Source organism: Lemur catta, chromosome 21, assembly GCF_020740605.2.
Source record: "Lemur catta isolate mLemCat1 chromosome 21, mLemCat1.pri, whole genome shotgun sequence".
Taxonomy (NCBI): Eukaryota; Metazoa; Chordata; class Mammalia; order Primates; family Lemuridae; genus Lemur; species Lemur catta.
This window is the reverse complement of record NC_059148.1, coordinates 16,059,133-16,079,795: the sequence shown is the minus strand read 5'-3', so window position 1 is coordinate 16,079,795 and position 20,663 is coordinate 16,059,133. Positions and strand designations below refer to the sequence as shown.

The 20,663-nt window shown below is 53.0% G+C and overlaps 1 protein-coding gene across 2 annotated transcripts; it reads right to left on the bottom strand.

Moving 5' to 3' along the window:
* Positions 1-731: 731 nt before the first annotated feature.
* Positions 732-19,873, bottom strand: SEC14L2 (SEC14 like lipid binding 2). 2 transcript variants are annotated; one of them, XM_045534458.1, is made up of 12 exons: positions 19,676-19,873; positions 17,489-17,564; positions 13,271-13,314; positions 12,812-12,871; positions 12,409-12,597; positions 11,288-11,383; positions 11,064-11,124; positions 10,588-10,671; positions 7,709-7,815; positions 7,487-7,626; positions 7,190-7,359; positions 732-2,276 (listed from the first exon to the last, which is right to left on the bottom strand). In XM_045534458.1, the coding sequence occupies exons 1-12, from the start codon at positions 19,727-19,729 to the stop codon at positions 2,146-2,148; spliced, it is 1,212 nt and encodes a 403-aa protein (XP_045390414.1). In that variant the 5' UTR covers positions 19,730-19,873; the 3' UTR covers positions 732-2,145. The 2 variants fall into 2 exon arrangements, with proteins under 2 accessions (XP_045390414.1, XP_045390415.1); XM_045534459.1 differs by lacking the exon at positions 19,676-19,873 and adding an exon at positions 17,992-18,118.
* Positions 19,874-20,663: the final 790 nt, after the last annotated feature.

The following is a 20,663-nucleotide window of genomic DNA, read 5'->3' as shown; positions in this document are numbered from 1 at the left end:
CGTACCTCGCCCTCTTCTAAGCGCTTTGCACTTGGTTCCTTTAATCTTTGTGACAACGCAAAGCGGTAAGCACGGGGTTTTCGCGTGGTACTCAGGAGGCCTCATTAAGAATTAGCTCTTATCATCCAGTAAAGATGGGGAAAGTGAATACCATTGACTCCCTGTTGAGGTCCCCGTTTTCAGCCCTAGGGCCCCTATCACTGTAGGGTCGTGTCCTGCTAGCGGTTTTCTCACGGGGAGTCCGGCTCGTTGGCCGGGTGGGGGGGCGGAGCGGTCGCCAGCCCCTGAAACACCGGCAGTGCAGGCGCGGAATTAGGAGACGGTCCCTAAAACCACGTGATCGCCGCTCCGCCACCTCCCTCCTGCCACTCTGGGCCCTTAGCGGGCTCAGCGGGCGCCCGCCGGGCCCCACACTTGGCGCTCACGAACCGCTGAGCACGTACAGAGCAGGCGGAGAGGGCGGGGCCTCTGCCCTCACTGTGAAGGCGGTCAGGTGCACCCGTAATGCCCTAAAAAAAGATGGCGGAAGAGCACCCACGGGCTGGGCCAATCAACAGCTGGCTGTTGGCTCCATGGGAAAACTCCCGCGAGAGGAGAGCGGCGGAGGGTTTCTGCGCAAGAATTTGGTCGCTTGGCGTGAGGCCGCTACTGGGCTCCGGAGGCTGCAGGAGTTTGGGCTGCTGAGCGAGGAGCAGCGAAGAATCGAGCAGTCGGCATTGAATTCCACTCCCTGCGAACTGAACGTGGCTTTATTCATTGGTTAATTTTCCTAACAGCGTTGTAAACCAAGGCCGGGACGTCCTCTTGAGCACGGGCCTCGGCCCCTTCCGGTCCGCGCTAGCCCTGCCCCTGCCCCGAACTCCCCCAGCTTCGCCAGACGGGCTTCCCAGGCCGGGCCGGGGCCTGGGTTCTGAGGGAAACGAGTTCTCGCGAGGTCTGGGGCTGCCTTCCCACGTGCTGTGCAGTCCAGGGTTCGGAGGTGGGGTCGCATTAAGTGTTCTGGTTTTTTCGGGGCTGTCTGTGGCCGCCCCCAGTCCCTGGTTCTGCGAGATGCTGGTCCTGCCTTTGGCCTCCTGCCTAGGCAGCCTCCCGACCTGGCTACGCCGACAGGCACGAGGAGCCCACTGCATCCATTGTCTGCCTCCCACAGAGATGGGAATGCCAAGGCCTTGCTCAGGTCAGTCAGGAAGCGGGCTTGGCGGCACCGTGGGAGACTCAGACTGGGAAATACCCTCTCTGAGTAGTACTGTCTTGATCCCACGTGCCGTTTTTGTCTGGGGCGCTCAAACGTAGGATTACTTGGTGAGAGGCAGGCAGCACTGAAAAGGGGACTGGAAGACCTCCGCCCTCTTTTAGGACTCGCTGCCACCCCCAACCTCTGGCCCTTCCCAGAGCTTTGATCCCTGGAGGCAATTTCCCTTGTGCTTTGTTTGCACTGGAGAACAGTGGGTGGATAGCAAAAGTCCCAGGAAGATCTGAGTCACTGAAAATCATTAGTAATTAAAGAGGCAGGCTGTGGAGCCCAGGAATTGCTGTAGCTCTCAAGGTAAGGGAGAGGCCTGCCTGTCTACCCCTGAGTGGGAAGATCTTTGCTGACTCAAGGCCACCTCCTGAGACCTGGGAAAAGCCAAAAGGTACCCCAGCCTCAGTAATAAAAAGTTGGGAAGAGCCTCTGACCCCCACCATAACTAGCAACCAGCTACCTTGCTACTCCTGATTATGATCTAAACTTACGTGTTCATTTGGGAGCCAGTTCCTCCCCTGCAGCTGGCTTCCCTGAAGTGTTAGAATCTTAACACTTAATCTTTCGCCCTTTTTCTAATTTCTTCCCTGCCGCCACCCCGTGGTACCCCCCTTCTTATCTTAGCTGTCACTGGACAGGTGAAGTTGGCACACTTTACAGGACAGATAGATCCTATCCCAGTGGCCAGCCCCTGGGGACTCAGTAATTTGAGAGGCAAGGAGACCCACTCCAGCCACTCCTCTTCTTCCTGATTCTGAAATGAAAGCTCCCCAGATCCAGCCTGAGGTCTTTCCTCCAGCCCAATGTCTTTGGGCTGCAGGGTTGTGGGAAAATGACTGCTACAAGGGGTAGAAATTGACAGGGAGACACTGAGGGGGCCAGGCCTGCTGTAGGAGAAGGCGTTATTTTGGGGTGCCTGCCCCCAGCTGTTGCATCTTCTCTTCTGAGGCTTTGTCTGGAAGCAGGACCTCCACAGTGAAACTGACCTTCTTGGCATGAATGAAGCTGTAGGTGTTGTCAAACCGCAGGACATCTGAGGGGAGGCAGAAACCAGACATTCAGGCAGTTCTGACAAAGCGCTTGGGGACAGCGATTTTTGTTGATTTTTATTGACTGAGCAAGGCAGTGTGGTAGGTATTGGGGATGAAGGTAGCATAAGCAATGGCCCTTGACCTTCTGAACTTAGTCTAGCTGGATTGACAGGACATTCATGGAGAGAAAAAAATATGAGCCGGAACCTGCCAAGCCCCAGATGAGTACAGAGACTATCACGTCTGTAACAGCTTGGAAGAAGAGGGCCCGGTAGCCCAAAATCATGTGAAAGACTTTTTAGAGGAGTTCAGGTTTGAACTGGGCTTTGAAAGGGGGGAGTAGAATTGTTAGCAGCAGTAGTAATTGTAACAGTAATAGTAATAATGACTGTTCATGTGTTGCAGTTACAGGTGATTAATCTATATAGGTTATCATGCCCATCCTCACGACTCTTACAAATTCAGCATCGATCCTGTTTTATATCAGATAAAAAGGCTCTTGTGTCACACCGTGAGGAAATCACGGAGCTAGAATTTCCCTCTGATCCACATTGCTGCCTTCATCCTGCCAGACTTGGGCCCTGAAAGGCCTGGCCCTGTTCAGTTCTTAACAAAAGGTAAAATGTGCAAACTTTTTGAACCAGAAAGCTTTTCGACAAGGATGCTCATTGCATTCCTGTTTTTAATACTAAAACTGAGAAAACTGGAAAGTGCATCAAAAGAGAATTGTTTAAACAGTTTATATTGTGGTCCCTATGATGGAATACTATTTTGATATAAAAAAAAAGAGGTTAGCTCCATAGAAGTGACTGGGAAATCTGTCCACAATATATCCTGAGGCCAAAAAAGTTGCAGAACAGCTTGTAAATGGTATGTAACATTTTTGATAATATATATGTTAAAAAATCTTTTTTGGCTTTGCTACTTGGTCTACCCACACTCTCAGGTTCTCTTTGATAATACCACTCAGGTGCTTGTCCTAAAGGGAAAGTTTTTCTCAAATCCTATGATGAGTTTTACAGCTTCAAAATTCCTTTGAACATACACTCAGTGACTGACTGAATTCTTGTGAATGTATACATGTGTCTATATACTCTTGTTTATTATGGAAATGTGATGCTTCTAGAAGATTGGAAAATATTTGGTAGGATAATAGATAAGACGTGTTAGCAGTGGTTTCCTCTAGAAAGAGAAAATAGGCATGCCCTTGGCAGAAAGCTCCCAAGCCTTGGCAAAGGAACAGATTGCTTTTAACCCAACCCTGTTTCTTTGAGAAGTTGTTCCATTTTGGCCAAACACCCCTTCAAGAGAGCTGAGTGTAAAAACAAAAACACTAGCTCTGCCTCTTCCCTGTCCTGGTCTTTTCTCACTTTTCCCAGCAAGAAAAAAACTGGATTTAATCCTAAGACTTAACCTTTTCCTGACTCTGGATAAAATGCATCATATAGACCAAGGCTAGACATACCACCAACTCTTCCTCCATGGTGTGAAGTGAGTGTCAGTCATCTATGTTTTCTCTGTACCACAGGTCTTTTAGGACCAACAGTCCCTCTGGAAAGAGTGAAGCTTCCTCTCTGCCCTGGATGATAGAGCCTTAGCAACCAGTTATCCATGATGGAAGAGAGGTCCTTTGAGTTCCTTGGATCAAGTACCAGGATTGAGGTGGCTTCGCCTAGCAAGCTATTTGGCCTTAGAAACAAGGAAGGGGTTGATCGGATGCACAGGCCCAAGGGGGATGGAATCACTGCAACTCCAGAGTCTGCACGGTTCATTTTGACACTCATCATGTACTCATAGACTCACAGAGCCCCCAGAGATCCACCAGGCTAAGGCTCCTTAGCTTTTGTTGGGTAACTGACCCCTTTGAGAATCTGATAAAAACAACACAATTTCAGATTCCCTGGAGTCTCACATAGACCATCTGAGGCACTGATTCCCAATGGGAAAGGTACTATTCTGAAGAGGAGGGTGTGAGGGGGTAGGTATAATCTTGCAGTCTCATTTATGTATTGAAAAAAATACATATATATAAGCTTTTATTTCTCTTTATTACAGATAGGAGATTATATTGACTTTTAAATTGTGTGGGTAGGTGGATTATATTACCTATGAGTTTCATTTCAGAATAGTAAAGGGGACACTAGACACTATTTGTTATGAAAGGGGAGTGTTTGGGCTTTAGGATTTAGAACCACTGCTCCAGGGGACCCTAGATTAATATCTCCTGCTCTTGTCCACTCATTTCATTTTAAGGAGAAGGAAAGCCAAATCTATTTATTTAGAGAGACTTGCTCAGAACACGGGGAGGTCCTCTGTAGTGGGTCTTTTAAAAAAAACTGGGAGAGTTGGAGACAAAACTGGACTTAGAAACCAGGCGTCCTGGTGCCCAGTTGGGGTCTGTTCCCTGCGGCACGGCCTGGCAGTGCTGTTTAACCTTCCTACAGCGTTTCTGGTCTTCTACACCACATCATGCACTCTAGACAAAGACCAGGTCTTTTTCCTGAATCTTTTCATTCCTAGTCGAATATTCTATACCATTATTATAATAAATAGGTCCTCAGTAAAAATCAGAGAACAAAAGTTAAATCAATTCAAACTTTGGTCCTCTTCCTCAGTAGTTTAGTAGACGTGGACCAGGACCGGAGGAGCTGGGGCTGATGTGCACTTGCCGTCGAGGCTGGCACAGATTTTAATTCCTCCACTGCGTGATTATGTTCCACTTTCCAGGGGACACCTGTTCTCCCAGGGCATTGCCCTCCTGCAGGTGAGCGTGTAACCTAACACTGGGCTCTCTCTCGGCTCAGGTCTAACCCCAGCCGTGGCCCCAGATGACAGCCGATCCACCTCATTGTCATTACACCTGGGAAGGAGGATGGACACTGGCCTGACCCTGCCCCTCCTGGGAATGGGCAACTAGCAGATCCCAGTCAAGGCCCTGCAGGCGGGTAAAGGTTCTGTCAGGAACGTATCCAAGAGGAACGAAAATAAATCCGGGATTTGCAAACCTAAGCCTGATTATGTTAAAAGGTTCGCAGTTTCTTCTCGGGCTATTTCTTCAGATACTAAAGAGAAGATAGAAGGGTAATGCATTGTGGCTCGCCTGTTGGCTCCGTGACCTTGGGTCAGTCGCGTCCCTGGTCTGGGACTGCACTCTCTTCTCTGTCACCTCAAGGACAGCCTGTGGCCAAGAGGTCTCAGACCGGGACTCTAGGATTATCTGGTGTCTTCTGTCTTTTGGTGTCTACACGAGCTACTTTGTGGGAGAGAGAACATTCCTTTTCTATACCTCAGCTTCCCTGTCCATTAAAGAAAGAAATTCAAGTTTGTATGTCTGAAGTGCTTTATCCTCTGTGGGTGACATTTTCTGGGTGGGTGTTAAGTCTTGTTCTTGCTGAAGCACACAGTATACGCCTCCCCCCCCCAGCCCTGCTGCTCACTAACAAGAATACTCCCCCCTGCCCCGGGAGCTAAGAGCATCTGTGAGGAGGGGGTGGCGGAGGCTGAAGTTGCCTGGGATGTGAGGGAGGAGGCAGAGTCTCAGGTTAGGTGGTGGCGTGGACAGTCACAGAGGCTGGGGCAAGACGTCTGTGGGGCTAGTTCAGACCTCCTGGCCGGACTGCTGTAGACTTGGGGCACAGGGCTGCTCCCCAGTCCTTGCCATAATGGTGACTGCAGTGTGTTGAGTGTCTGCTGTATGCCAGGCATTATGCTAAATGCCTCAAAGACCTTATCACATTAAATTATTGGGTGTCCCTGTGAGATCCCCATTGCAGCAATCAGGAAGCGAGTTTAGGGAGGATATGTCACTTGCCTAAGGCCACGCAGCTAGTCGATAGTCAAGCCCAGCTCAGGTCTGATGATAAAGCCCTTGTGCTCATTGATTTTCCATTGGCTCTAACAGAAAGGAAACTGGAGATTTGACTGGGGTGTGTGTGTGGTTTTTCTACTTGTAGTGCATAGTCATTATAAAATATATTTGCAGGAATAGTATAAAAATGAAAGCCAGCCATAAGCATGCTACTACCCCAAAGATAACCATTCTGAGTTAGCAGATATTCCCCAAAATTCTTTTACTGGGCACACACTTTTTTTTTTTTAACCAAAGTTGAGTGTATACCACACATGCTGTGTTTCATGCTTGTTTGTTTAACATGTATCTAAATGTATCAGACATCTTATGTGTGAATTTCTCCTCTTTAACAGGTATGTGATATTCCATTGTCTGGATGGACTATAAATTATTTAACGACCTTATGGCCATGTAGTTTAACTGCCCATTTTCTAGGCTGCTGGGAACATCCTTCTTCCAGTATCTGTGTGTATTTGTGTAAATTTTCCAAAAGTAGAATTGCTGAGTCAAAGGGAATTTTAATCAATATTGCAAAGTCGAGCAAGGTGAAACACCTTCTTAAATGTCTATTTGCCATTCTTGTGGAAACTGCCTGTTCACTGTGTCCATTCTTTGGTCAACCGGAGATGAGGGAGGCTCAGAGGGGACAGGGCAGGACTTCTCAGCACTCTGCTCGCCCTGAGATCCTGAGCCCACCCAGCCAGTGCTGCTGCTCTGACCTTTGGGAAGGAGCATCCCCAAGAAATGTCTGGCCAGTCGCAGACCCAGTTAGACCTGGACCAGATGGGCCGATGCCCCGTGATCACCTAGGACTGTGACTCACCTGGACCTGGGAGTATCAGGTCAGAGTCCCACCCTGCTGCTAACCAGCTGGGTCACCTTGAGCAAGTCATATCACCTCTCCAAGCCTAGTTTTCTTCATCTCTACAAGGAGAGACGTGAACTGGTGGAGTCCCATTTCTGGTTCTAACATTCTGAGAGCCCAAAATCCACGGAGGAAGAGGAGACTCACAGGCAGAAAGCTGGACAGGGGCTTCAGGACATTGCCAAGACAGAGCTACTTACAGATGCCAGGATCACTGCAGGTGAGGGTCCCATCCTCAGGGACCAGGTGGGAGTTGTACCTCTGGCTGGGCAGCACCTCTGTCATCTCCCCTGCCCGCTGCCTCTCTCCCATCTTGGTCTTCAGGAAAATCCCAAAACCGACATCAGCCCCATCCGACATAAACTGCCACCTGCAGGGGACATCACCCATTTAGACATAATTCTGTCTGTGTGTCCTCTCTGGGGCCTTGGCACCAGGGCTTCTCCCACCCCAGCCACCTACAGATGAAAGGCTCAGGTTTCCCGGAAGGGCCCTACCTGAGGACGCAGCCAGGGAAGAGGATCTCGTACTCCACTTGGTGGGAGGAGCCACGGGAAATCTGCACGCTGTGTTCATACTGCTGTTTGACCTGGTCTCGCACGTAATACTTCTTGGGGATGTCGCCCCCATAGTTGATCTAGAAGCAGAGCACGGAGTGAGCTAGAATGTGGATTTGAGCCAGGCTTCCCTGTTCACCGCCAGCCCCTGGCAGCCCATACCTTGGATATGCACTTGGGGTTTCCATCAGGGTCAGTCATGGTGCCCCCGTACTCCACGGGCACCTGGTCAGGGCTGATGTGTTTCAGTAAAACCTCCTTCCAGTTCGCTGACAGGAGAGGGAAGGAAGGAGAAAGATGTGTCTCACCACTAGGCACGATTTCCCCACACATACCCCTAGTGGTCTACACTAAATAGGCAGATGAAACCCATCCACCACCCCACCGCCCCTTCACCCCAAATACCAGCAGCAGATTCCCCCCACTTTCCAGTACACCTAATCGTGACTTCCTGAATAAATGCATCACTGTAGAGTGACCCCTTAAAAATGGGTTCCCTTGGCTTTTCCTCAGCCACAGTTTCACTAATACTCCTGTTGTTTTCAGCTATTTAGCTGCCAGTGATGTGGCCCTTTTGTGTTTGTTTTGAATAACCAAGCCCTTTCCTGACTAGGAGCGTTTGACTCTGGTACAGCCAATGCCATGAACCACTTCTCCACCAATCCAAATTTGTAAACAAATACCAGCCAAGCACAGTATTTTGATACCGGAAACCTTCATGCCTATATAGGCGGCAGCTCCAAGCCATGGGGTATAACCCAGTGTCCTCTGTGCTTTGCTGGCTGGAAACCCACAGAGACTGTCCAGGGTCTGCCAGCCCTCGGATTTTTAGGGACCAGAGACCATGCAACTGCTGGGAACCCAGTGTCTGTGGTCTTGGGGTGTTTTAATCTGCACTGTTAAGCTCCAATGACCAGCCTAGATTGAATTTTTTTTCCCTCCTCTGTTGAAGATCCTGTACCTTTCCAGCCCAAGGCAGGTTTGGTTCAAAGAGTTTTAGGTGTGGGTAGGAGAACAGACTGAACCTCCTACACAGCTCTGCTGCCAGGAAACCAAACCGCCTCGTGCACATGGTGGGTGGTAGCAGCAGAAAAACCAAAAATCGTAAAAGGCTTTTGTGCAGATTTTGTATTTCTTCCCCCATTTCAGCTGGAGAATTGGGATGAGGCCAGGAGGATTCTTCCCATTTTACAGAGAGAGTAACTGAGGCAACAAGAAGCAGCACTTTTTGCTGCCTGAGCTAGGACCAGAACCCAGAAGTCCTACACTCTCCTCACGTATCCACTCCACTGCCCGGTCTCATTGGCACACATTTGGAAAATCTCCACTTTTAACATGTCACCTAAAGGTGAATATTCAGAAACCTTCAGAATCCCCATTACCTATCCCCAAGTTCAACTCCGTAGGTGGCATCAAGCCTTCCATGAGGCTGTACCAATCCACACTCTCAGCCCTTTCTCCCACCGCTCCACTTCCTGCGCCTGCAAAACTGAACTCCTGTCTGTCCCTGGCTGGCTGGATTCCTGCGTGTCCTCCTTGCTGGGTTTTGGGTCACACTTTCCCTTGTGCCCTGATGTTCTCCCCCACTTCCCTGCATATCCACTCCCTGCTGACCTGCTTCTCTGCAACCTCATTAATCACTTCTTCTCAGTCTCCCTGGTGGGCTCTTCCTTCTCTGCCTGCCCTTGAGCTTGGATATTCCCCAGGGCTCAGCCTCTGTTCTTCCGTGGGCCGTCTCAGCTACTGTCAAGGTTTCGGCTGCTACCTTTATCTGATGCCTCTCAAATCTCCAGACTGGAGTTCTCACCTAAGCTTCAGACTCAAGTAATCCCAACATCTGTATATCTCACACCATCCTCAAACCCAGCTTCAAGCTTGTTCAAGCCTATTCTTCCAGTGTTTTCCCCAGCTGAACTAATGCATCGCCATCTACTCGGTCACACCAGACATCAGGCGATCATTCTAGATTTCTCTTTCTTCCTACATCCAGTCAATTGAGTCCTACTGTTTTGCTTTCTAAGTAAGTCTTAAATCCATCCTCTGCTCTCTATCCCTGTCGCTACCGCTCGCAACAGCTCTTGCACGGACTATGGCACCAGTGTGCAAACTGGTCTCTGTCCTTCGCAATCTTGCTGGTATAATGTCTCAGTTTAAATTCCAATTGTGGTGCTCCCCTGCCAAAAACTCTTCTCTGGTTCCCAGTGGCCTGTAGAGTCATGTCCCAGCTTCTCAACATGGTGCCCCAGCTCCTGGTTCCCTCTCCAGCCTTATCTCTTGGCGCGCCCTGCCTGGCGTTCCATGACAGCTGCCTGTGCCATGCTGTGTCACGTCTGTTCAGTGCTGCTGTTTTTGCCAAGCAGCTTCCCGCCTTGCTCTGTCTGACTGTTACCCGTTTGCAGCATGCAGCTTCGGTAGGTGTCACCTCCTGCAGAGCTCAGATGGGGTAACCGCCCCTTGCTCAATGCTCCCGTGCACGGTGTGGCTTCCCCTTCCTCACATTTACCGTATCATGCTGATGACACGTCTGTTGGAAGAGGCCACCAGATCTCCAGTGGACTGTATCTTACTCACCTTTGTAGCCTTGGCGCCTCATCCACAGCCTGGCACGTACTAGGTGCTCGTCAAATGAAGCCACTCCTATTTGGCCCCAACTGAAAGCAACCTTGCTCCTGTGACCTCCGTGGCACGTTCTAGTGCCTTTTCTAGTGTTTTTTCTGGTTTGTGCCAAAGCTTTCTCTTTCCAGGTCTTCCCTCTCCTGTTACACTGTAAGCTCCTTCAGGGCAAGGGCTGGAGTTTCAGTTCACCTTTGAACCTACACTGATGAGCCCAGTGCTTGCTTCAGGAGAGTCCGAGAGAAAGAGTTCTTAAGAAAACAGACAGGACCACCCTGGCTGTGCCCCAGCATGCTCCTGGGTCCCACTGCTACCAAACCAGTAGAGGGGGGCCCTTCGCCCTGGTGGCTGTGGCGACACCTCTGAAGCCAGACCCAGTTTGGGCCACAGACCATCCTGTGCAATAGAGAAGAGTCTGGAACACTCACCTCCCAGGACCATGATCTTCTTACGAGTGTCCTCACTCAGGAAGGGTTTGATGAGGTTGTAGGCCACGGGAAACAGCTTGGGCGCTGGAACAAAGCCCAGGTGATGTGAGGCCGGAAGCAGTGCCCGGTCTGTCCCTAGCAGTGTCCTCTGCGGGCCCCCGACCCCATGTCGGGACACAGGTTCCCTAGTGCTGTGGAGCCCAGGATGTGAGGCTTAGCGTGGGCACCTTTTCGAGGTACAGTGGGTGCAGCCCAAGGGTCTCTTCTCTCTCACCAGGCTGGAGGGCTCCGAGGAGGTATTAATAATAAACACCGGAAGCTCTGCGAATTGCAAAGTGGTCTGCGCATGTCAAGGGTCAGTCTTCTCACCAAGTCTTTGGACACCCCCCTCCACCTTGGCTCACTCAGTTTCACTCTCCTTAATCTGCCCCAGGAATATTCCCATTCGGCTCCATCACAGGAAATGCCCAACTTACCTTTAACGACAAAAAGACGTTTCAGTGTTTCAGGATAGTTTTCCTCAAACATGCAGAGAAACTGTGGAAACAAAATCACTCTGGTTCCAGGTCTGGGCCCAGACCTCTGTGCCAGGGAGAGAGGCCCTGCTTCCTCCAGGCGAGAGCTGTCCCCATCGCCGCCCCCACCGCACAGGGCAGCCTAGCAGAGGCCCAGTCCTCCTGCCCACTGCCCTGCCCCTCACCTCTCCATAGGCTTCCACAGCAGGCTTCCAGAGGTGCTTAAGGCCAAGCCCCTCGCAGTCGTAAATCATGGTGATAGTCTCTATCTTCTTCCCCAACTGCAGGGAACAGAGCAGGAAATCATAGCAGGCTGCAGAAGCCACCCCCGTTCAGGGCAAATGCCGACTGCACCACGCACCATAGAGCAAACCAGAGCTGGGCAGGGCTAGAGCTAAGGGTTTCCAAATCAAGATGATCACCGCAGGCCGGAATTGTGACCTAGGCGAGTCACTCTTCCTGCCTAGCACTCAGTGTTCTCATCTAGTGACCGACTGGGTAGATCTAGATCACATCAGAGGTCCTTTCTGTGCTGCAGTTTGGCCTGGCGGCCGCCCTCTCCCTCTTAGCTCACCATGCGCTGTGTGTGGCACCTGTGCCACCACTTACTCCTCAGGCCTTCACTGCAGCCTCAAACTCCTGGGCTCAGGCAGTCCTGCCTCCGCCTCCTGAGTAGCTGGGACTACAGGTGTGCCACCTCGCCCAGCTAATGTTTTCTATTTTTAGTAGAGATGGAGTCTTGCTCTTGCTCAGGCTGGTCTCGAACTCCTGAGCTCCAGTGATCCTCCTGCCTCGGCCTCCCAGAGTGCTAGGATTACAGGCGTGAGCCACCACGCTCGGCCTTTCCTTATCTTTTGTGAATACTGAGTTAGAGAAGCACAGAATCTGAGATCATCTATGCCAGTGGTACCCAAATACTTGCCCAAGGATGGCTTGGTCCATGACAAAGATTTCACTGGTCCCGAAGTAAATGAGAAAAATAACAACAATGTAGTGAGTTTTTTATGAAGCTAAATTCCTTCAATGTAAAGGGCTGCCTTTTGTTCTGAGATCATGCCACTCCTATAGTTTGTGGTGTTAATTATGGCAATAATAGATGGTAATTTTTTTAAGTCCTTATTCGGCAAAATAAAAATGTGGCCACATTATGTCAGTCTCTAAAACTTGGAAATTTCACTGGGCTATGAAAGCCAAAAGCCCGGGCCTCAGCCCTGAAGCTGTGCTTTAGTCCCTGCATGACATCCCTGCTTCCGCTTGAATGCCTCCACCACGGCCAACTCATTGTCAGCCGTGGTAGGCCACTCACCTTGGTGGTCTGGCGGGCACATTCCTGCAGAAGCAGCTCACAGTCCCGCATCTTGGTCCTGAGCAGGTCCTGTTTGGTGGCTGAGAACAGCAGACCCTTGGCATCAAGAGGTCCAATGATATCGTACCAGACCGGGCAGCCATCCAGGTCGTAGCCACACATGCCCCCAGACAGATACTGTTGGATCACCTGGGCAGAGACACAGAGGAGTCACCCAGTCAGAAAGCAGCCATACACATCCCTCCCCTGCATGCCAGTGGACACCCATTCTGGAAACCATCGTGGCTCACTTGGCATTGTCAGACCTCTCCTCTGAGGATCCCAGCACTCCAATAGGCCCGGGACACAGGTCGTGGGTCTAATAGGCATAGCACAGGGATGTGGCAGGGTAATTTGTCCTCACCTCTGGAGGCTGCCAGCTAATGATGTTGTCAATATCCTTTTGCTTCCGGAACTCCACATGCTGCAAATACACAATCAGGCATTTTAAGAAGTGGGGGCGGAGGAGGTTAATAGTCCTCTAACAATAAGTGACAGCATGGCCAGACCACCAGACCAGGCGTGCTCCCTAGGAGGCGGTAGGCGGGAATGGAAAAGAAGGCTCTGCCTGTTTCAGAGGCCTCAACAGAACAGTTTAGCGTTCTTGGCTGGCCCGGAACTGCAAAAGTCTGCCTTTGCAGACAAGGGAATGCACTTTGTCCCAGAGGGCTAAGACAACAGGGGCCGGCTAATAATCAGATATGTCCCACAAGCCAAAGGCTGCCATCAGAGTTGGGAGTGGGCAAAAGAAGTACAAACAAGGCGTGATTCTGATGGGGAGAAACTGAGGCAACAGTGGGATTTGGAGCCAAATGGATCTCACCTTCCGGAGCATGGCCTCTGATTTGTGCAGGTCGAAGCTTCTTGCTGTAACAGGGAAATGTGGTCAGGGTTAGGCCAGCAGACGGGGCGTCTAAGGGTAGCGGAGTCCCCTATTCCCATGATGGGGCCAGTTCCTCCCAGTCATGTCCCCAGCTGACTCTCAGATCATCCCACCTGCAGACGCTAATATGGGACTTTCATGGGGGCTTCTGGAGCACGGCAGGCCCTGGGTTTGTGGGGAGAGCAATTCAAGGTTCAGGGCACTTGGAAGCAGCATATTGCAACTTCCGGGCCAGGAGTGACTCCAGGGGATGCAATCAGGTGAAACGTCTTATCTCCCCTCAGCAAAAGTGAACCCTGGACCTCGTTATCACTTGGCCTTTCCCCCTTGCACAAAGTTTATCTTCTGCACAGTCTAATGTCCACCTGAGAACTTGACCCAGTGTGCAAAGATGAACATAGCTGCCCCTGTCATCTGGGGCAGAACTGGTGGAACATCCCAGTGGGATTTGATGAGCCTCCAGCCGACCTTGTCATGGCCTCAAAGGACCCACACATGCTCTAAAGGGACACAAAGAGCCCTCCTCCCAGTGCTCCTGGAAAGTTTCAGAACTAAAGTCCACCTAGGCCAACACTTTATCTTATGCATGAACCCCAAGAAGTTGTCCTGCTCAAGCTTGAACACAAAGACCTCACTGTCCCCCAAGGCCACCTGCTCCCAGGTAATCACAGCTTACCTAGCTGCCATTTGCACTCAGTTCCCATTGTCTCGCTGAGCTGAGATCCGCTCCAGAGATAGTCAGACAGCAGGGTTGCTTTCTCAGCTACATGATAACCCATCCAAGACTGGCAAACTCTGTGCTGTCCCCTGGTCCCCTCTACTATCAGTCTGCCTATCCTTGGAGCCTTTACCAAGCCTCACAGCTTGGCTTCAAGTCCATCCAAATAACCCCCTTGGAATGTTTGCCAGTTTGCAGTGTCCCTCTAGAGTGTGCTTAGACAGCACCAGGTGTTCTCTTAAAAACTTTCTTGGCAACAGTCATTCGCATCCTTAACTCAGGTGGGGCATATAGTCAACTGCAACCCCCAAATCTTTTTGTCCTGTGCACTGCTAAGCCTCTGTTCCATATGTGGAGAGGTGGGACCTTGAATCTTCCCTATCAAATTTCATCTGGTTACAGTCAGCTTCATGCCATCCCTAAAGAGTTTTTGAGATGATCCAGATTTGGACCAATTTTGCCATCTGACCCATGAACCATCCCTCCCAGCCGTATGTCCTCTGTGGATTTGGTTGGCATCTAGATCTGCTGACAGCCCTGGAACCTGGGCCAGACAGGCTGCCCGCTGGACTGTCACCGGTCCCTTAATCATCGCTCTCCGTGAGTGCCCAGCACATTCCCTGACTCTGCTGTCGTGAAATCTAGTCCTCTCTCTTGGGCCCAGAGAGTGCAGCAAGAGATTTCCCCAATGCCACGCCCACCACTGGTGCTGGACCCAGACTGGCAGAGCTGACTACTGCCCTCCGTGTGCCGCTGCAGTGGCTTGGGGCAGCTTCTAGAAGAATTATCATCTGGGTTTGCATCCCGGCTCTTCCACTCCTCTGTTTGACCTTCGACGAGACACTGCACATCTCTGATCAAATCATCTAATAAGCTAGAAACACTTGGAAGATACAAAGCAAGGTCCTCTCATGATGGGGGAGTTGGACCTTGAAAATGAGAAACTCCCATAGGAAGGACACCCCTGCTGTGAGAAGAGCCCTTATCTTTCTAGGGGACAGGAGTGGTGGCAAACTGTGAGCCTGAGTATCTCATCTCAGGGGAGGCTCTCCAGTTAACCCTTATCTGTAGGGCCCAATATCTAGCATCTTCTGCAAGAGCTCTCCCTGAGTTGCCACTTGCTCCTAGCAGTACCTACCACACATGCCTGTTCCATCGGGCCTCCCCAGGGCTCCTGCTGCTCTGGTCAGGGGCAGCCCAAAGCCTGGCTTGGGAACTGCAAGAGGAAGCGGCCCAGGAGCAGCTGTCCTGGGTTCCGTAGTCCTGTGCAACGCAGGGACTCAGACCTGCTCTGCCTGCCTTACAGGGTTCCCACCACCGCCTTGTTCTGTCTCGCTTATCCTGCCTGCTGGGGTGCCCAGAGCGCAGCCCCAGTCGGGAGGAGGCAGGGGAGACTTGTGCACCTGTTCGCAATGCCTGGGGGCCAGCAGAACACTGAACCCCACATGGGGGAAAGAAGAAGGAGGGGAACCCGCTGATGTGTGGCTTGCAGATGTCTCCTTTAGAATCAAAGGGAGAAAGAGAAAAGGGGTTTTTTGTTGTTGTTGTTGTTGTTGTTGTTGTTTTAAAGACAACAAAAACCCTCATTGAAATTCACAATAGGTTCTGACCAGGCCTGAGCTCCTGCCCAGGAAAGGGCAAGCACAAATGAAACACAGAGGGGACACGGCCTCTGTTTTAAGAGGCTGAACTTGGCTTCAAGGGGCAGCGGTGGCTTTCTGGACAGGATGCTGGCCTTGGGTCTGGGGCTTCACATTAACTGTGGAACTTCAGGTAAGTCCCCTCCCCTCTCTGAGCCTGTTTTCTCATCTGGCAAATGAGGTTGACAACACTCTCTGATATTCCTTGAGGGAGTAGGTTGTGCTTGATAGATAAGTGTAGCTGGTGAACTATCCGCTTTATGCAAAGAGAGGGTTACCCCAGGACTTGAGAGTGGGGGTGTCTGGGAGACCAGCTGCCAGGACCCCAGGCCAGCTCTTTTCTAGATAAAAGAGAGCTTCGTTGCTGTTCAACAGTTCCCTGAAACCACCTAACAGCAGCTCCTAGATTGTTGGATCATCTTGCAACTGGCCCTTTAAGGAGACCGCAGTCTTCCCACTCTGTCCACCCACCTGCTTCTAGCTCCAGCCCTTGAGCAAATGCTAGGCCAAAATTTCCTCCAGCCTGGACTGGCTCCACGGCCGCCCCCGCTCTGCCTCTCCACCCTCCCTGGGTGGTGGGCTATGGGGTAGGATCAAAGCTTATTTTAGGAAAGGGGCAAGTGATACTTCCAGAGGCACAGGAGGCCCCACGTGGCTCTCCCAGATGCATCTGCCCTCAGGTGTTTGCTAGCAGTCCCTCAAGAGCATGCCAGCGCTATCGAATTTCTGGAAAGAGAAGGAAAATACATCTCTTCACCTGTCCCGAGACTGCTGGGGCGTGCATGTGTGTGTTTGTGCCCATAGAGAAATAACAGGGCATGATTTGTACTTTAATATTTGGGGCTATGATTCTACAGTACCACTTAAGTTCTGCTAATCTAACACAATGGAGTTTTATTATTTCTATGTCTGTTAACAAAGTTTCTATACAGGCCAAAAAAAGTGTGTCAGGAGAACCAGGGAGGGTGGCACATGACCTGCAATCACAGGAGAGGAGAGGAGGGAGAAGAAGGGAAGGATCTCAGGAGCTGGGGGACAGGGCTGAGTCGGACCCTGATGCTAGTGGAAATGTGTACGTTTCAGTGCCACATGCAGAGCTCTGTCGTGTCACATCTTGCAACAGGCAGGGCACCCTGTCACAGCCTGCTCTCCCAAAGGAGGAGCGTAGGGAAGCTGTTTGCCCTGGCCCAGGTGCCACAGCCAGGCCAGGGCAGAGCTGGAACTAGAAGTCTGGCTCTGGGGCCTGGCAGTGGTTTGAGGAGGCTCTTGTCACCCCAGGTCAGGCTGGGCCCCTCAGGTTCCCCATACACACTGCCCCTCCTTCAAGCTGCCTAAACTGCTGTCAGCAGGGGACCTGCCATCCCAGCAGGGCACAGCAGGGCCAGCCTCTCCCAGGGGGCAGGACTCTGCTTCTAAATTCTGCCTCCCACTTCCCACATGGCCGTGGACTTTCTAGGCTTTTCCTCAGCCCATTTCCGCAGGTGCATCAGTAGAGCGGAGTTTTTGAGTGGATGGAAATGGCTTTGAGCTGAGAGGCAGCAGACCTGGACTTTCGTCCTCCCTCTGCCCGCAGCTCGCTCACAGTGTGACTTGGAGCAAGTCACTTCACCTCTCTGACCCTCAGTGTCTTTATCTATCCACTGGGAAGGTTGAGGTTATGTAACTGCCAAGGGCCCTTTTGGCTCTAAAGGTTGAACACTCCAGATTCTCAGATTGCCAGGGGCAGGGTTTTCAGAGGGTGTCATTGTGTCACCCAGAACAAGCCCCTGCCCCAGCCTCCCACAGCCCCTCTTCCCTCACCTCGGAGCCAGCGCAGGAGAAAATAGTCATCCGGATTCGGCAGAGTGGGCAGCACATCCTGGACATTCTCCCGAAACTGTGGGGAGAGGCAGCTGGGTGAGTGGTAGGGTCCTCCCTGGCCACCCTCTGTCCGGGACTCTCCAGAGGGGCCTTCACGGAACCCCCCCGCCACTCGGTTCAACTCTGCAGACACTGGCTGGGCACCTGTGCTGCATGGTGCTCTCTGTCTTGCCAGGGGGTGCTGGGGAGCAGGGGAGGGGGTGGGAAGGGAGGAAGACACTGTCCCTGCCCTGCCACAAGTGCTTCTACACGCCAGCCTGGTGGGCAGGCAGATGTGTTCCCAGCTAACTGTGATGGCAGGTGCTCTGGTATGGGCCACAGCAAAAGCCAGTTCCTCAGGCATTCCCCGCGAGCCCAGCGCTGATCCTGGCACTGCATCTTACTCCTCATTCAGAGCCCCTACAGGTAGTCTTGTCCCCATTTTCCAGAAGAAGGAATTAAACCTCAGAGAGGTGAAGTACAAGTTCATGTCCAAGGTCAAACAGCTGGTAATGAGCAGAGCTGGGATGCAAACCCAGGTCTGGCTGAGTCCAGAGCACATGTTCTTTCTTGGTCCCCTCCGTAAGGAAATGATGAGCAGTGTGCTGGGGAACAGAGGGAAGGAAGAGGGTGGCCTCCTGTGGTTTCACATAAAAAATGGCATTTGAGCTGGGCTTGAAGGACTTCAAAGGCAGCAGGTGGAGGGACGGGGGCAAGCCAGGTGGAGGGAACAGTTCCAGCAGGAAGCCATTAAGGGGAGGTGCAGGTAGTGCCAAATGAAGGAGGTGGACAGTGACCCCAAGGGACAGCCACACCCATCTCCACCCTCTCACTACGCTGTAGGTGACCAGGCCCCCATGTGCCCTCCCCAAGCCTGCTGCTCCAGCCACTCTCCTTTCCCTGGCCACTGACCTACAGGACAGCCCCAGAGGGGACCAGTGAGGACCGGCCACCTCTGCCCCTTGCCTAGGTCAGCCAAGGACTCAGACCATCCTGCTCCCCAAAGCAGCTCCCAGTGCTCCGGGAAACTGTGCATCCGAACTGCGGGCAGGAAGCCACCCCTCACCAAGGGCCTTACGCAGCCCCTGGTCTCCAGTTTAATCACCGTCTAATCCCTTCTCTGCCTGACTTCTCCTGCAGGTCAGCAGTAAAATCTGAAACCTGCCTGTCCAGCGTTCCTGGCATGGAGGAGGCCCGGCCTGGGACAAAACCTTCCTGAGGCTGTGCCTTCCCAGTGCTGCCATGGCAGGAGACATCTGCCCCCACCCCCTTGCCCAGCAATGGAAAACCGCCCAGCTGTGGGGCCTCCAAACCTTAGGGCTGCACCCAATCAGCTCTGCCTGGGAGAACAGGTGACCTCCCCTCTCCCCATGGGTGACAGAGAAGAGGACATTCAATAGGTGGAGAGGGCAGTCCAGCCCTCAAACTCTTGCCCCTTTCCTCTTGCCAGGGGCCAAGGCAAAGCCAGGCTCACTTCCTTGCCTTCGGAGGAGCATCAGCCTAAGTCCCGGGCCAGGCACAGGCCTGGGTTGCAAAATAGGGGAGGGCTGGTTGGTCTCAGCTCAAACTAATCCCAGCCCAGTGAGTCACCGGGGAACCCAGAATTCACACACGGTCCCTTCAACATCACCTGGGTCAACCTCCTCATTTCATTTCATCAAGGAGCAAAAAGAGGATAGGGTTTTGCCCAAGGTCGCACAGCGACTTGGAGCCTGAGCCGGGGCTACCCAAGTCCCCTAAGGAGCGGTCCAGGGGCCTTTCCCTCGTGCCACTGCCCCTGCAAGAGCAAAACCTCCCGGAAATGGGAGGAAACTTGGAGCCCCGACTCTGCCCGGGGCCTGGCTGCCAGTCCTGAGGATAATGTTGCCTTTGTGCCCTCAGTGGCCTCCGAGGGCTTCCAAGCAACACTTCTTCCCAGGTGGCACCGCCACGGCTGCTCGGGGCTGGGCGGGGGTGGCCAGATTTCCCGGGGCCCCTGGGCGGGAGAGGGAGGGAGGGAGGGACGGGCTGTCCGCGGGGCGCGGGCCAACTCGGGGCGGGCCGGGGCAGCTTCCGACCGCCGGGGACCCTCGGTCCCTCCGTCGCCCCCTCCCGCTCTCGCTGCCGCAGGCGCGCGGGGGCCGCAGCCCGGCCAGGACGAGCGCTCACCTTGGCCAGCGCCTCCTTCTGTCTGGGGCTCAGATCGCCGACTCTGCCGCTCATCGTGGCTCAGTCCCGGCGCCGGCGGTCGCGGCAGCTGATGGAGCAGAGACTGGTTGCAGCCGCCGCCGGAGTGAAGTCCCAGCGCGAGCCCGGGGGGCGCGGCCGGCGGCCAAGCCCCGCCTCTTAAAGGACCCCGCGGGGCGGGGCGGGAGCGACGCGGGGCGGACGCTGGCGCGCGGGGCCCTTCTCCAGTCGGAGCCCCGAGGCCCGTGGGCGTCGGGAGCGCAGGAGTCTGCGCTGTAGTCCGAAATTGACCCCTAGCTCACAGTGTGACCTTGGGAGAGACACCTGAGCTCTCGGGCCTCTGAAGCAGAGGGATTGGAAGGTGCTATCTAATGAGCTCCCCTAAGATCAGGCTCCCCCCAAGACCAAGGGAGCTGGCCTGGCTCGCCGTGAGGGGCACGTGCCCTAAGCCTAGCCTGGCGCTGCTTCCGGGAACCGTGGTACTGACCGATCTTCTCCGAGGCCCTTGCCCGCCACCTGTCCTGCCATCGGTTTACGACCACGCAGCCAGGCCCCGCTTGGGCCGTTCTGCTGACAGCCTTCCCCTCCACCTGTGGGAGCTGACTTCGAGTTGGCAGGAGGCTAAAGCGAGCTAATGTCCCTAATTCACTTAGTGCGGTGCCTAGCATGGGGTTGGCTTCTCCTCATCACATCCCTTCCCAGTTTGCCTTGCAGAACCTCCCTTCGCTGCCCGCCTGGCCAGGCTTCCTTCTGGGTGGGGGTGGAGGTGGCCGTGGAGGAAGTCACAGTGAGAGCAATGACCCACTGAAAGCAGGGTTGCTGTCACGTATCCTTCCCCACTTCTCGCCCAGGGGCCAGAGCTGTGGGTCCCCAGGCAGATACAAGTCTGACTTGTGGGATGGACGCTCCGGCCACTGCAGCCCAGCAGTCTCCTGTCCAGCCTGTGGCATCTGACTGTCCAGCCACACCC

Coding starts and splice junctions, on each gene's coding strand:
- SEC14L2 (XM_045534458.1), bottom strand. CDS start 19,729: ATGAGCGGCAGAGTCGGCGATCTGAGCCCCAGACAGAAGGAGGCGCTG. Junction 12,598..12,811: donor TTAGCTGGCAGCCTCCAGAG/GTGAGGACAAAT, acceptor GTCTCTGCCCAG/GTGATCCAACAGTATCTGTC. Junction 7,816..10,587: donor GAAGATCATGGTCCTGGGAG/GTGAGTGTTCCA, acceptor CTCTCCTGTCAG/CGAACTGGAAGGAGGTTTTA.